Here is a 13,433-nt window from a genome sequence, read left to right as displayed (position 1 = left end):
TTGGGTCTTGGAAGTCATCACGCCCCCCTCTCCCATACTGTCCCTGACTCGTCGTTTTCAGTTGCGGGGGGTGGTCGTGATGGAGTCTTTCAGCCTGTGGCGGGACACCCCGTTCGGCCGAGGGGCACGTTCCCTTGGTTGAAAAGATCTTTTACCTCGAACCAGAATTGGACCTTTGTCCTTCTCCCCTGCCCCTCCCTCCCTCCTCGAAAACACAGAAAGCCCGTGGGCACTTCTCACTGATGACCTCTTGGATGTCAGAAAGTAGCACGTGTTGGTCCGTGTTTGTGCTTTTCCACGTGAGCCTCTCCCTCGCCTTTCGCTGTTTACACCCAGGCCGTGGTTTCTCGGTCCTTTCCCTTAGGGCCAGAGCTCAGCAGCCCTCAGCAGGAGGGTGGGCAGGTGCCTCCTCCTCCCGGGTCTGCCTTCTCAGCAAGCCAGGCCTTGCCCTTCCAATTCGAAGATGCTCGTCGTTAGTGAGGGAACACGGTCAACACGGAAGTCAAATGATCCCACCTCCTGCCAATCGTCCTTCGTGCTCTCCTAACGGCTTTCAACCTCACATTCTCTGTGGAGTTGATGCCACCTCCCTGGGGGCCAAAGCTGGTTTAGGGGCAAATAAAGTCTGCTAAATTATGATAGTTTGTGGCCCTCCAAGGTTCAATGCTACCCGACAAACTCTTCTTGTCATTTAATTTCTTTTGTTTGGGAGAATTTAACTTTTCTCTTTAGGGAGTGCTAAAACCATTACAGGCAAACACATCTTTAAACCTAAGTCACAGTACCAAGTGCCAAAATGGTTTGGGCGTTTTAAAAAAACTCTAGTCGGCCGGGCTCAGTGGCTCAGCCTGTAATCCCAGCACTTTGAGAGGCCGAGTCAGGTGGATTGCCTGAGCCTATAGGTTTGAGACCCGCCTGGGCAACTTGGTGAGACCCTGTCTCTACAATAAATCAAAAACTTAGCCAGGCTTGGTGGCCCATGCCTATAGTTCCAGCTACTTGGAAGGCTGAGGCGGAAGGATCACCGGAGCCCAGCAGGTCGAGGCTGCGGTGGCCGGGAGCGTGGCACTGCACTCCAGGCTGGGCGACAGAGTGAGACTCCAACTCAAAAAATACATAAATAATAAAAATAAAAAAATAAAAAAGCTCCAGTCTCAGTGGGAATTTGGTCTTCTTAATTCTATTCTTACAGGTGTTTTGGTCTAGTTTCCCACATGGAGATAAGGGCCGGTGCCCCTCAGAGGTAGTGCCCGCTCAGAGCAGGGCTCGCAGGCTGCCAGTTCCCAGCTACATAACCTTGAGCAAGGTCATCCGACTTCTCAGTAACATCCTCTACAGGGTGTATTTTGCTTTTTTAGAGACAAGGTCTTGCTCTGTTGCCCAGGCTGTAGTGCAATGGTGTGATCATAGCTCACTGCAGCCTCGAGCTCTTGGATTCAAGTGACCCTCCACAGGGTGGTTTTGAAAAAATGAAAGGAGCGAATGGATACTTAGCCCAATACCTGACACGGAAACCCTGGGCCAATTCATTGTTGCCATCACCTATTTTTTTTTTTTTTGAGTTGGAGTCTCACTCTGTCGCCCAGACTGGAGTGCTGTGGCTGCTCCCGGCCACTGCAGCCTCGACCTGCTGGGCTCCGGCGGTCCTTCCACCTCAGCCTTCCAAGTAGCTGGAACTACAGGCACGCGCTACCATGCCCGGCTGATTTTTGATTTATTGTAGAGATGAGGTCTCGCCAAGTTGCCCACGCGGGTCTCGAACCCGCAGGCTCAGGCCATCCATTCACCTCGGCCTCCCAAAGTGCTGGATTACGGGCTGAGCCACCGAGCCCGGCTCCATCACTTACTGTTACTGTTAGTGAGATGAACAGCCTCTACAGAGGTTCCTGAGAAGAATCTTACGTGGGTCTGGCATAGGCCACTCGTGTCCTGTTTGCTGGTTTCAGGAACTGGGAGCGAGGGTCACATTCCCGCCTTTCTTCCACACAGATGTGAAAGGCCCAGGGCATCTTCCCATCTGTCTGGGAGTCCCCTCCCTCCTGCATTGGCTTAAAACTGACCGACAGGCCTGAGGCCCTCCTGGGTTCCTTTCCCAGCCTTTGGTCGGAAATGCTGGAGTCACTGCTCTGACGTCTTCCCGAAGGGTCTTCAGCAGCGAGCCAGGGTGCCCAGCGTCTTGCCTGGAGCCTAGCCCTCAAGACCTGGGACCTGGCACCCACGCAGTGCCCCACCCGTCACGCGGGTTCAGCCAAGGCCAGCTGTCTCGTCGTCCTCTCACGTGCCAGCCTTGTCTTCACGCACACGCTGGCTTCTCAGCTGGGACCTACTGGCGTTCGCTCCTGCAAAATCCCACCCCGGTGGCCGCCCAAGGAACGTGCCAGGGCTCTCCTGCGACCTCCCCGCGGCCTCCCCCGGCCTTGAGAAGTGTGCCCCTTCAGACAGGTGGGCCACAGGTGAGATCATCTCAAATGAAGCCACTTGGGAACTCTGAGATTTCGGGGGCAAAGAAAACAGCCACATTCCAGGAAAGGCATTTTCATTTTATTTAAAAATTATTTACAATGTATTGAGCCTTCATAAATGCTTTGTTTTAAAATCTCTTATTTTAAACCTTTTTTCTTTAACCTGAAGAAAATCTTTGGGGACGGGGTGGCGGGATATAAGGAGGGGAGTGGTGACAGGCTCCTTGGGAATTTTGCAAAGGGACAGTTATGCAGCAGCAGTGCCTGAGCCTGGTGGCCCAAGGGGTGATGAGAGGAAGACCGGCCGGGGAGGCCCCGGGCCGGTGGCCAGCTGGGCACGAAGCTGCCGCGATGGCAACCCTTGCTCAGAGGTCACCGCGGTGCCCAACCCCGAGGCTGCCATCTGCCTACGCCTACCAGGCAGGAGCAGGTGTTGGACGGGTGGCTGTGAGGTTGTCTACAAGGAGTCATGCACTGCTGAGCCTCACGCCAGGCCGGGATGCGTTGCTGGAAAAGGCCTCTCTCGCTCCAGAGCCTGTGTTCCCACACGCTGCGGCCTCCTGTCTGCAACACCCGCTCTTGGCTGTTGGGGAGGAGGGGACAACATCGTGTGGGCTGCACGATACTCGAGGGTGTGCCAAGAATTTTTGAGGACTCCTGCTTCCCGGTGGGCGCCAGCCTTATCCATCAATCGACGGACACTCGAGAAGACCACTTAGTGTTAAGAATCTGCCTCGGTCGTCTGTCAAGTCTCTTGCAGGAAAACCCCTCTCCCCGGTCTCCTCCTATCTAGCCCACTCATCACCGACCATGGCAGCAGTCACATGACCAGCCCCCCCATCTGCCTGCTGTCAGTACCTGTGCTTACCCGCCCCTTTGGGATGACTTGGAGCAGACCACCACCCAATCAGTGTAATGGCCTTCCCCCCTCTAAGGGAAAGGTTGAAAGGACTCAACCATGAGCAGCCATTTCGCCATTGCCAGCCCATCACCGCCACTGTCGGGCCACCACCACTGCCTTACGAGACTCTGGCGTGGCCATGTGCTCTTTGAGCTATGGCTGTTGCCATGTTTCCTGGCTTTGGCTCCCTTCCCTACCCTGGGGAGGTGAATCTCCTCTCTCTCTCTCTAATTTACTTTTTTAATAAACTATATTCCCAAATAATAAGACAAAAATCTGCCTCCAGGGGCCCAGGATTCACTGCACTCCGCACTGCAGCAATTTGGGGCTGAAAGTGCCATTATTTACAACACTGTTTTTTAAAAAAAACCCTTTGTCAATCTGAGACCTTTGGGAATCTTATGAAAGCTTTCACGCTCTGGAAAACACACACAAGAATACAGACATGACATTCTGACCATTTTAGGGCTTCATAGACCCTGCAGGTCCAACTATGGTCCCCCTGGGGTGACGGCCCCCAGGTTAAGAACCCCTGAGTTAAAGGTTCCCGTGGGTACGCATTTTCTCTTGAGATGCAAATAACCCAGAGGAATAATTAGTCTCCCCGCTTCCCGTAAGGACTGACTGGATGGGTGGGGGAGGGGGGAGTGAAGGTTGTGGGGGAAGGGGAGGGGTAGCCGGATTGGTAAACCACAGGAAAAAGCTGGCGGACGGGCTGGAGCGTCAGCAGACGGCACTCGGACACCGGGTACCCGACGGGGGCATCCAAGGGGTGGGAGACAGATCAGACAGGGAGACGGGTGCCCCCCAAAGACCCACTTCACTTACTGCCCAATGTTCCCTAAGGCTGGCTGTGGTTCCCATCAGAACTAGTTTCTGCTTGGAAGCAGGTCTGCACAGTTGTTCTACCACCTGGTGGTCAGGCTTGGAATTGCACCCGCTCCAACATCCAGGAGAAGACCCAGATTTCACTAGAGATTAATTCTAGTAAATTCCTGGAATAAAGTATATTCAGCTGATCTGCTGGGGTGTAGTAAAGGGGTTGGGGAGGGGCGAATGCATGAAAAAGAAGACGATTCTTCCACATTCCTGAAGTCCCACGCAAGCATGCCTCTCTCCTAACTGACCTGGGCACTCTTTGGTTTGTCATGGCTAAACTTGCTCTTAACACTTAGAGATATATATATATATATATATATTTTTGCTTTGCACTTAAAACCCGAATTTCCATCTCTGGCTCCCAGCTGGGTCTCTCTGCCTCCTGTTCCTCCTTTTTCAGATCGACAGATGACGGCTGGTTGGGAGCGAAAACAGATGTGTCCCTGGGAAAAACAGTGACGTGAGGTTCCATGCTGCATTCTTTCCATTCCAGCTGAGAAATGCTTCTCCAGGCTGCTGGAACCCTCGTCTCACAGGAGACCCGTCACTCACAGCCTTCTGTGCTGTAACACCCATCACACGCCCACACGGCTGCATCCCACTGCTTTAAGGCTCCACAGGAATTCTTGGTCCCTCCCCTGAACTAGTTCATCCTCATACCTGCTGCTCCGGCTGCCCCTGGGGCTGTCTGCCAGTGGTGTCTTCTGGGCTAAGCTAAGCACGAAACCTGGCTGAAAGTTGACATTTTGTTCTGGAGGAAAGAACGGTGCGTTCTGAGACAGGGGTCTCCTGCAGCATTAGAGGATCCCAAAGGGCAGAGAAGAACATCGGGGGTCTCAGAGTGGTGTTGTTAGCTTGGAGCCACCTCTTCTCCAGGTCCAGACTGTGCTGTGGGCAAAACGATGTCTAGCATGTTCCGTTACGGCCATGGCAAGGCTCTGAGTCAAACTGGCGGCAACGAGGGAAAAGCTGCCGACACGACAGCTGGGGGTGAAGAGGCGGGAAGGACGGCAGAACGTTCTTTCACCTGTGGAAGGCCTTGGGGGGCAGCAGATGATGGGAGGGCGGGTTCTCCCCCAAGTCTCTGGAATCTCACACACCCAGCGAACCCTGGCTTCGCCCCGTCATGTGATCAGAGGCATTAAATTGGAGTTTTCCTCAGAGGTTCTGTCTCCATCTGGCGACCTCTTCCTTTTCCGACCACCTGAAAAACACAGTTTGTGAGTATCGGCCTGAAAGGCTGATCTGAGCTTTCTTCCAAACAGAAGTAGACACAAAGTCCCTTGACAGCCTGGCTGGAACTCCTCTGCACTGCATCCTAGTGCTCATGTGGCATATCTGCGTGGTGAAGAATCAGACCACTTTCCACGTAAGATGACATCTCTGAGAAGCCACAAACCCAGGCTAGTGGCCTGGGATGAATTGAGTCAAGCCCGCGTGAAGCCCCGTGGTCACACCCTCCCCCCAGATTCCCACCCACTGACTGCCAGACACCCCGAGAGAGGCCTGGTCTCACTGTCTTTGATATCCGTGAGCCGGGGTTGGTGGCCGTAGCTGGGAGCCACTTTCAGGGACCTACACTCTTCAGCTCCTAAGCAACCTCCCCCCACACTCGGCCAGGTGGAGATAACTGCACACTCGCCCTCAAGGACAGAAGAGCAACCTGTTCCCAGGTCTGTTGTTTGTAGGAAGAAGTATTTTCACCTTGTTCTCCCTGGCCACTGACTTCCATCAGCGGAGGACACTTCTATTATGTCTCCTGGACACAAATTCTTTCGTCAAAGGACTAGAGAGTAAATGTTTCAGGTCTTGTGGCCATATGGCTTCGGTCACAACAACTCAACTCTGCTAGTGGGGCCACAGATAACAAATGGATCTGTCTACGATCCAATAAGTCTTCATTTACAAAAATCGCTGACAAGAGAGGTGAGAATGGACCCATGAGTATGGTTTGCAGACTCCTGGCCTAGAGGATCAGCAACTGAATGGGACAGATTCCCAAACTATCAAGGGTGCGGTGCTAGTCCAAGCCCTGGTGTAGATTTCCATAGCCGTACCACATCGCGGGTCCCAAAGCAGTCAGTGGTTCCCCCCAGGAGGAAGAGCCGGACACACGCTCCCTACCACCTGTCTGCAGTGCTTTCGTCTGAGTGAAGGCGAGCTACTCACTCAAGGTTCTCAAAAGCTTCTTGCCCACGTTTTCCTCAAAGTCGCTACTGCAAGGGCTGGTCTCAGTATCTAGGCGGATATTGCAACATTCACTCTCTGAGGCTGGGAGAAGGGAAAAAGAGCAAGAGAACTCAAGTGTTTTCAACCTTTACACTCAGGGACCAAAGCAGGGTGAGTCTCCGTGATGTCGCTCACCCTGAAAGGCAAAAGTTCAAGACAAGAGCCAAGGCAGGCATGGGTGCAACATGAGGGGAGCGCCCAGGAAGGTGTTCGTTCTAATCAGCACGAGGCATTTGGAGCTGCAAGGGACAAAGTGGCTGGGCGTGGTGGCTCATGCCTATAATCATAAGACTTTGGAAGGCTGAGGCAGGAGGACTGCTTGAGCCCAGGAGTTTGAGACCAGCCTGGGCAACATTGAGAGACCCTGTCTCTACAAAAAATAAAAGAAAATAAATAGTATATCAGCCAGGCATGGTGGCGTGTGCCTGCCATCGCTGAGTCCTGAAGACTGAGGTAGTGGCGAGCTGTGATCATGCCACTGCACTCCAGCCTGGGCGACACAGTGAGACACCCAACTCAAAAAAAGGTGACGGAGAGATGGAACACAGGAGCGGGAGCCCAACAATCCATGCTGAGTCAGAAATAATTCCCTCTCCTCTCTGTCTGGCAAGAGAGAGGGGAAGAGAACGATATATTCTCTACCCAGTATCTTTTCCAGACGTAAAACAAAAAACGTGAGGATAGTTGGGGATGTCTGAGAGTCACGGGGCTCAGTCACACTTAAGCACATAGCCCCGTCTTCTCCCACAGGACCCAGTGAGAATTCAGAGAGCCATGGAATCTGAGTGCCCGGAAGGGGCCACACTCTACTGGCCACGTAATAGGAACCTCATCAGAAGGCAAAAAGTGGTGCCGGGAACTGCACTGCCCCAAATGCCACAAGGTTGGGCCTGCTTCTAATGCTGTATTTGGACTTGAGCGTGTCACTTCCTTTCTCTAGACCTCAAGGGACCTCACGTTTCACATGAGAAGGGACTGATCTCTACTCTGTGGCCTCCATTCTTATTCCTTTGCTATTTTTTTTTTTTTTTTTTTTTTTTTTGCTATATGCTTTAGCTACTATATTTGGTGTGTGGAGAGAGCAAAAGAATATCAGTTCTAAATTCAGGGCTGGGATCAGTGACCATGTGTGTCCCAGATTTTCTGGGTCAGCCACAGGTTCAAATATATTGTCTCATTAACCTCAAAAATCTATGAGGATTTCTACCCTGGACTTGGGGGTCCCCTAAGATGGACTGGGGTAGCTCTGAAAGGCCAGGTATGGGAACTGTTGGCCTAGGGGTGAGCTGGGGGTTGCTGGAAGCTTGGGGAAAGTATACCCTAGTGAGGCAAAGACAGAGGGTCTCAGGGCTGCAGGGACCCTGGGAGCTTGGAGCAACACCACTGTTGGGACGGAAGCGTTCGATGTTTCAGAGGAAGGTGGTAGGATCTGAGAGCTCAGGAAAAGCCCACAGATGAGCTGATTCGGGGTCCCCGAGGGAGAAGCCTTGCTGGTGAGGGTGATGGCCAACTTCAGTTTCCTAGTCTGTAAGGCAGGTCTAACAATACCTGCCTAATATTGACAGATCATGGTCCTGGACCCTCTGTGATGTGACCTTTACATATGCTATCTTATTTATATGCAAAGCTACTTTAGGAGATGGCTGCCATGATTTATATCTATTAACCTAAAGAGGCATCTATTTAGATAAAGAAACTCTGGTTGCCAGCACTTTGGGAGAGGACTGCCTGAGCCCAGGGGTTCATAGATCAGCCAGGGCAACTTGGTAAGACCTCGTCTCCACAATAAATCACAAAAACTAGCCGGGTGTGGTGGCGTGCATCTGTAGTTCCAGCTACTTGGAAGGCTGAGGTGGAAGGATCGCCTGAGCCCAGCAGGTTGAGGCTGCCGTGGCCATGAGTATGCCACTGTACTCCAGCCTGGGCAACAGAGACTTCAACTCAAAAAACAACAAAAGAAGAAACTCTGGTTGTCACATTTGGAGAGATATTTAAAAAATAAAGATAGGCTGAGCTGGATGGCTCAGCCTGTCATCCCAGCACCTTGGGAGGCCGAGGCGAGTGGATTGCCTGAGCCCGCGGGTTCGAGACCTACCCGGGCAACTTAGCAAGACCTCGTCTCTACAATACATCAAAAACTACCCGGGTATGGTCGCGCGCACCTGTGGTTCTGGCTACTTGGAAGGCTGAGCCAGAAGGATCGCCGGAGCCCAGCAGATCGAGGCTGCAGTGACGACAAGTGTGCCACTGCACTCCAGTCTGGGTGACAGAGTGAGACTCGATCCAAAATAAATAAAGATAAAGAAACTGAGTCTGAGGGTAGACAACTTGCCTAAAGTTGCAGAGCTCCTGAATGAAGGGGCCAGAGTCTGCCTCCAGGCCAAGCCGGGAGTGAATGAACGAAGAGGGCCTGACCTGGGGTGGGGGCTCCACTTTCCCTCCCCGGCTATGTGAGGAGGTGAGAGGTTTCCCAGATCCTGGGGTCCCCGAATCCCCTCCCCCAGCTCCCCCAGGGCCACCCCGGGCCCCAAGGGCAGCTGTCCTGCTTGCTCCGCTGGGCCCGGGCGCCGGCCTGACCTGCTCCCGTGGGCACGGCTGCGGGGGACGTCGTGAGCAGGTGTGGGCTGTGCCCCTGGAAGTCAGCCATCTCCTCCGGGGGGAAGGCCAGCTCCTCCATCCTCAGGTACACGACCTCGCCGGGGCTTCTCAGCCCGTCCGCGCGGCTGCCTGGGGAGAACAGTGAGGGCCTCACCCCTTGGCTCCCAGACGACCCGGGCCTCCGTGGGGCCCCGCCCACCCCGTCTCCCCAGCTGACTTACACGGCAGGCTGTTCCTGTGGTTCAGAAGCGTGATGGCAGGGTCATCCTTGGGCGTCTGGGGTGTGCCCCGGGTGGTGGGGGCCTTGGTGGAGTCTCCGTCGGTGAAGGCCTCCATGTCGGGGGACTGAGGCGAGCTGTCCATGTGGCAGGCGGTGAGGGCGTTCTGATACTGCTGCCGGGTGATCTGGAAGGAAGCAGGCAGAGGCTGGGGGCGAGCAAGGTCCTCCCTGGCTGGGGCCAGCCTGCCGGGGCAAGGGAGCAGCCCCGTGGGGTCTCGGATCCCTTGGCCTCCGAGGCCCGGACCACCAGCAACAGGGGCCCTCTGCTCACCGCACCAGCCCCGCGGCCGAGGAACACCGAGTGGGCCCTTGGCTTGTCTCCTCCACAGCGCGTATTTATCAACACCTCGAGAAGCCATACTTCCTTCTCCTGAGAGCTGAGGGATGAAGGCCATCTTCAGGGGGCAGGGTGCTTGCCCACGGAGCAGCTTAAGGCACACAGCGATACAATGCCAAGAGTCCTCTTCCCAAAGGGTCATGGCGCCTTGGCAGAACGAGGCGGGACTCTGGCAGGGACTCTCTCCTGCCCCTGGTCTTGCCGTCAGGAGCTGGAGGTGAGGCATGAGAGCGTGGGCATCTCTGCTCTGGTGGGCATCTCTGCTCTGGACATAGCTCACCGCTGGATCGCACGTCTATGTGCGAAGGCTCTACAGCAGGGAAGTCTCCCAGCTGCCTCCTCGAGTCACGGGACTCAGACTTGTGACTGTCCCAATATGTGAAGCCTCATGCGTGAAGGCACCTGGGGAGTCAGGCTTCAGCTAGACCAGGCGGGAGCTGCTCCGAATCCAGGCACTCGGACCAAACGCCTCTTTTGAGACACAGGAAGAAGGTGCCTCTGTCATCGCTGTTCCCTGGGCGTGGCACTGTGAAGCCTTGAAAACTGGCAGGTTTCTCGATCACCCAGTGTATGAATGTGATCCCACTAGCCAATGACTGGCACCGGGGGGAACACGAAATTGACACCTGGCACAGCGCCCTTCTCAGGCCCTGCCATCACCCCCGAAGCGCTCTGGTTCCCTCCTCACTGCATTAAATCCAGAGGACCAGAAGAGCTACACATTCCGCTCAGTGTGGCTTCTCTTCTCTGTAGGGGCAGGATTGGTGTTACGTGTTGGAACAGTAAAGGTGCCTGCTGGGAACAGGGCAGAGGATGGTTAAGGCTTCCATGCCAGGGCAGGGTGGGCCTGATGCTGGCTTGCTGTCTAGCAAGGCCACTCTCGGCAGTGGCTTCTCATCTGCCACTGCTGACCGGACTCTTATTTTTCTCGGCATTATCAAGCCTTTCTTCTCCGACAAACTTCAGGGTATTTGGCAGGAGAACCAAGCAAGTGCTAAGCACAACTGACCCAGTCGCAAACACTGATTAAGAATATATGTCTTGTTCTGATACTTACAGGACACACCCATGCGGAGATTCCAAGCTTCTAATCACACGACTGCCCATGTGAGTGGCAGATATGGGAATTGGTGATTCTCAAACTCAGCATCTCAATGATCTGGAGGCCTTGTTAAAACAAGATTGCTGGGTATGACTCTAGAAGGTTCTAACTCACATGGTCTGGGGATGGAGAATCTGCATTTCTAGCAAGTTCCTGGTGCTGCTGGTCTGCAGACCACACTCTGAGTGCCACTGACTTAAGACCTCATTAAGATCAGACACGGGCCCTGTTCAGGTTTTATTTTATTTTTTCTCTTTAAAGGACTTTAAAGGATAAACCAGCAAAACACTAACAACTAGCTTTGCCTTTTTCAGGTCAAAATGACACGTGCAGGGCAACCCTCTTGGGTCCCCTCCAGTTCTGCCCTCTCAATAAATCCTGCTTTCAAAAAAAATAATCTAAAATACAAAATAAAAATGACACATGCTATGTTTATGGCCCAGAACCACGTATCCACTCAGCGTTTGTCCCAAGTCTCTGAAGGATTCAAGGTTCTTGCTGAGGAAGTCTGCCTTCTGCAGTGCCTGCTGCTGGGAAGTGAGATAAGTCAGGTTCCAAAATATCCCGAAAGATGGGAACATTTGGCCCTAACACCAAAAGACAGGTCAGTTTCCTAAATGACAGTTGATGAGGCCTGACAAAGCAACTGGTCTTACTCTATTTGGGTTGCTAAAAGTACTTAGATTATTGGATTTGGCTTCTAGTTTAGTCAAAAAACACCAAATGTCTCTTCACCCAGAAAATATGGCAGGAGACACACTACCTGCTCAAGACTAAGGTTCAAGTCCTGGTTTTGCCACTTTCTTTTTATTTTTTCGATTTAGAGTCTCACTCTGTAGCCCAGGCTGGAGTGCAGTGACACGCTCACAACCACTGAAGCCTCGACCTGCTGGCCTCAGGCGATCCTTCCGCCTCAGTCTTCCAAGTAGCTGGAACTACAGTCACATGCCACCATACCTGGCTAATTTTTGTGATTTATGGTAGAGACGAGGTCTCACCAAGTTGCCCAGGCTGGTCTCGAACCCCTGGGCTCAGGCAATCCTCTCACCTCTGCCTCCCAAAGTACTGGGGTGACAGACTGAGCCACTGCGCCCAGTCTGGTTTTGCCACTTTCAAGCTGGGGGACCGTGGCCAAAGCGTGTGAAAGAGGCCTAGGGACAATGAGATGCCGTGAGCGAGTGTACTGTTTAAATTATGTACACCAGCGGGTCTCCGCATGTGACTGTCACACAATTCTAGGACAGGGCCAAACTGACCATTGCATCAGGTCTAAACTGTCCTCGGCTTACCGTGTGGTAGGTGGGAAAGGGGGAAGGAGCAGTGTCTCCTCTGTCCCCACATTCGGCGTGACTGGGGTGGGGGGTGCTGTGAAGGCCGGACTGTGTCTCAGGAAAGTTAATCGTTCACTAAGAAAGGAAAGCACAAGAGAAAAGAGAAAAGAAAGATAGAGAAGAGCAGATGAAGGAAGAAAAAGAGAAGACGAGGGAAAAGAAAGAGAGAAGGACTTTGAAATGGATCTGCTTGCTTCGAGCTCCTTCTGGTCGGTAGCCTGGCCGTGGCCCCGAGCTGGAGGCCTCCTGGGAATGACCACTCCTGCAAAGTGCTCCATCTTATTTCACAAATTTACTGATATTTGGAAAGGTTCTGTCCAGGCTGTACCTGCAGGGAGCTGTGCCACTCTCTCCTTGTTCTCCTTAAGAAGCAGTGAGATACCCCTTCAGTTGCCTGAAGTCAAAGATCCAGAAACTCTAGCCCTCTTTCAGCACTGTTGTGGCGGAAAGGATGGGAAGGGTTGTTTTGGCAACAATATCGAGTGAATGAGATAGGTTTCTCATAAGGAAGGTACTGAGTCCCCCATCATTGGAGGCATTCACAAAGATGGAAACCACCCACTTGTCAGTGACGCTGCAGAGAAGACTCAGACTGCTACAGTCGGGATTGAACATCAGTGGGAAGAAGCGTGGCAGTGTGTGTGGGGGTGAGGACCAGGGATGGTTGGCCAGGAACAGGGGGAGGGGCAGAGGCTAGGGGTCTGGCCCACTGGTGAATGGTTAAAGAAGAGGAAAAGCACCACGCAATGGCACCTTCTCTATCCCACAGCCACTTTCACCCTGCTTCCTCTTTTTAAAAATTAAAAAAAAAGTCATCATGAACAACTGCCATGTCCATTTGTTGCCTTAACAGAACCTGTTGACAAGGTACCACTCTGAAAATGTATTCAGGGAGGCGACCTCTGCCCTGCTTCCCCCAGTTACATTTCTGGATTCAAGCATCACTTCTTGTCAGTTCCCTTCCTGTGTCCAACAGCCTCTGATGGTTCCTTTTATAGCATGGTTCTGCTGACAGAAATACAATGCAAGTCCTATGGACAATTTATAATGTTCTATAGTAGTCATATTTTTAAAAGTAAAAAGAAACAGGTAAAGTTAACTTTAATAGTATACTTCAGCCAGGCTCAGTGTCTCAGCCTGTAATCCCGTGCCTTTGGGAGGCTGAGATGAGTGGATTGTCTGAGCCCGCGGGTTTGAGACCCACCTGGACAACTTGGCGAGACCTCATCTTTACATAAATCAAAAAATGAGCCAGGCGTGGTAGCACATGCCTGTAGTTCTAGCTACTTGGAAGGCTGAGGCGGAAGGATCGCC

The 13,433-nt window shown here is 52.9% G+C and overlaps 1 protein-coding gene across 4 annotated transcripts in view; it reads right to left on the bottom strand.

Moving 5' to 3' along the window:
- Positions 1-4,023: 4,023 nt before the first annotated feature.
- The window catches only part of CNNM1 (cyclin and CBS domain divalent metal cation transport mediator 1), a 66,365-nt gene continuing 56,955 nt past the window's right edge, over positions 4,024-13,433 (bottom strand). For 2 of the 4 annotated variants that reach the window (XM_008054546.1, XM_008054548.1), the window contains 4 exons: positions 9,291-9,474; positions 9,049-9,198; positions 6,412-6,513; positions 4,024-5,446 (listed from right to left, as the gene is read on the bottom strand). In XM_008054546.1, the coding sequence (XP_008052737.1) occupies positions 5,367-5,446; positions 6,412-6,513; positions 9,049-9,198; positions 9,291-9,474 (516 nt within the window). In that variant the 3' untranslated portion in view covers positions 4,024-5,366. The remainder of the gene's footprint in view (positions 5,447-6,411; positions 6,514-9,048; positions 9,199-9,290; positions 9,475-13,433) is intronic. The other 2 variants (XR_002481773.1, XM_008054547.2) reach the window with 2 other exon arrangements.

The sequence above is a fragment of the Carlito syrichta genome, unplaced genomic scaffold (genome assembly GCF_000164805.1).
Source record: "Carlito syrichta isolate Samal-C Ts95f unplaced genomic scaffold, Tarsius_syrichta-2.0.1 Scaffold296340, whole genome shotgun sequence".
NCBI lineage: Eukaryota > Metazoa > Chordata > Mammalia > Primates > Tarsiidae > Carlito > Carlito syrichta.
This window is presented reverse-complemented; position numbering and strand designations above follow the sequence as displayed.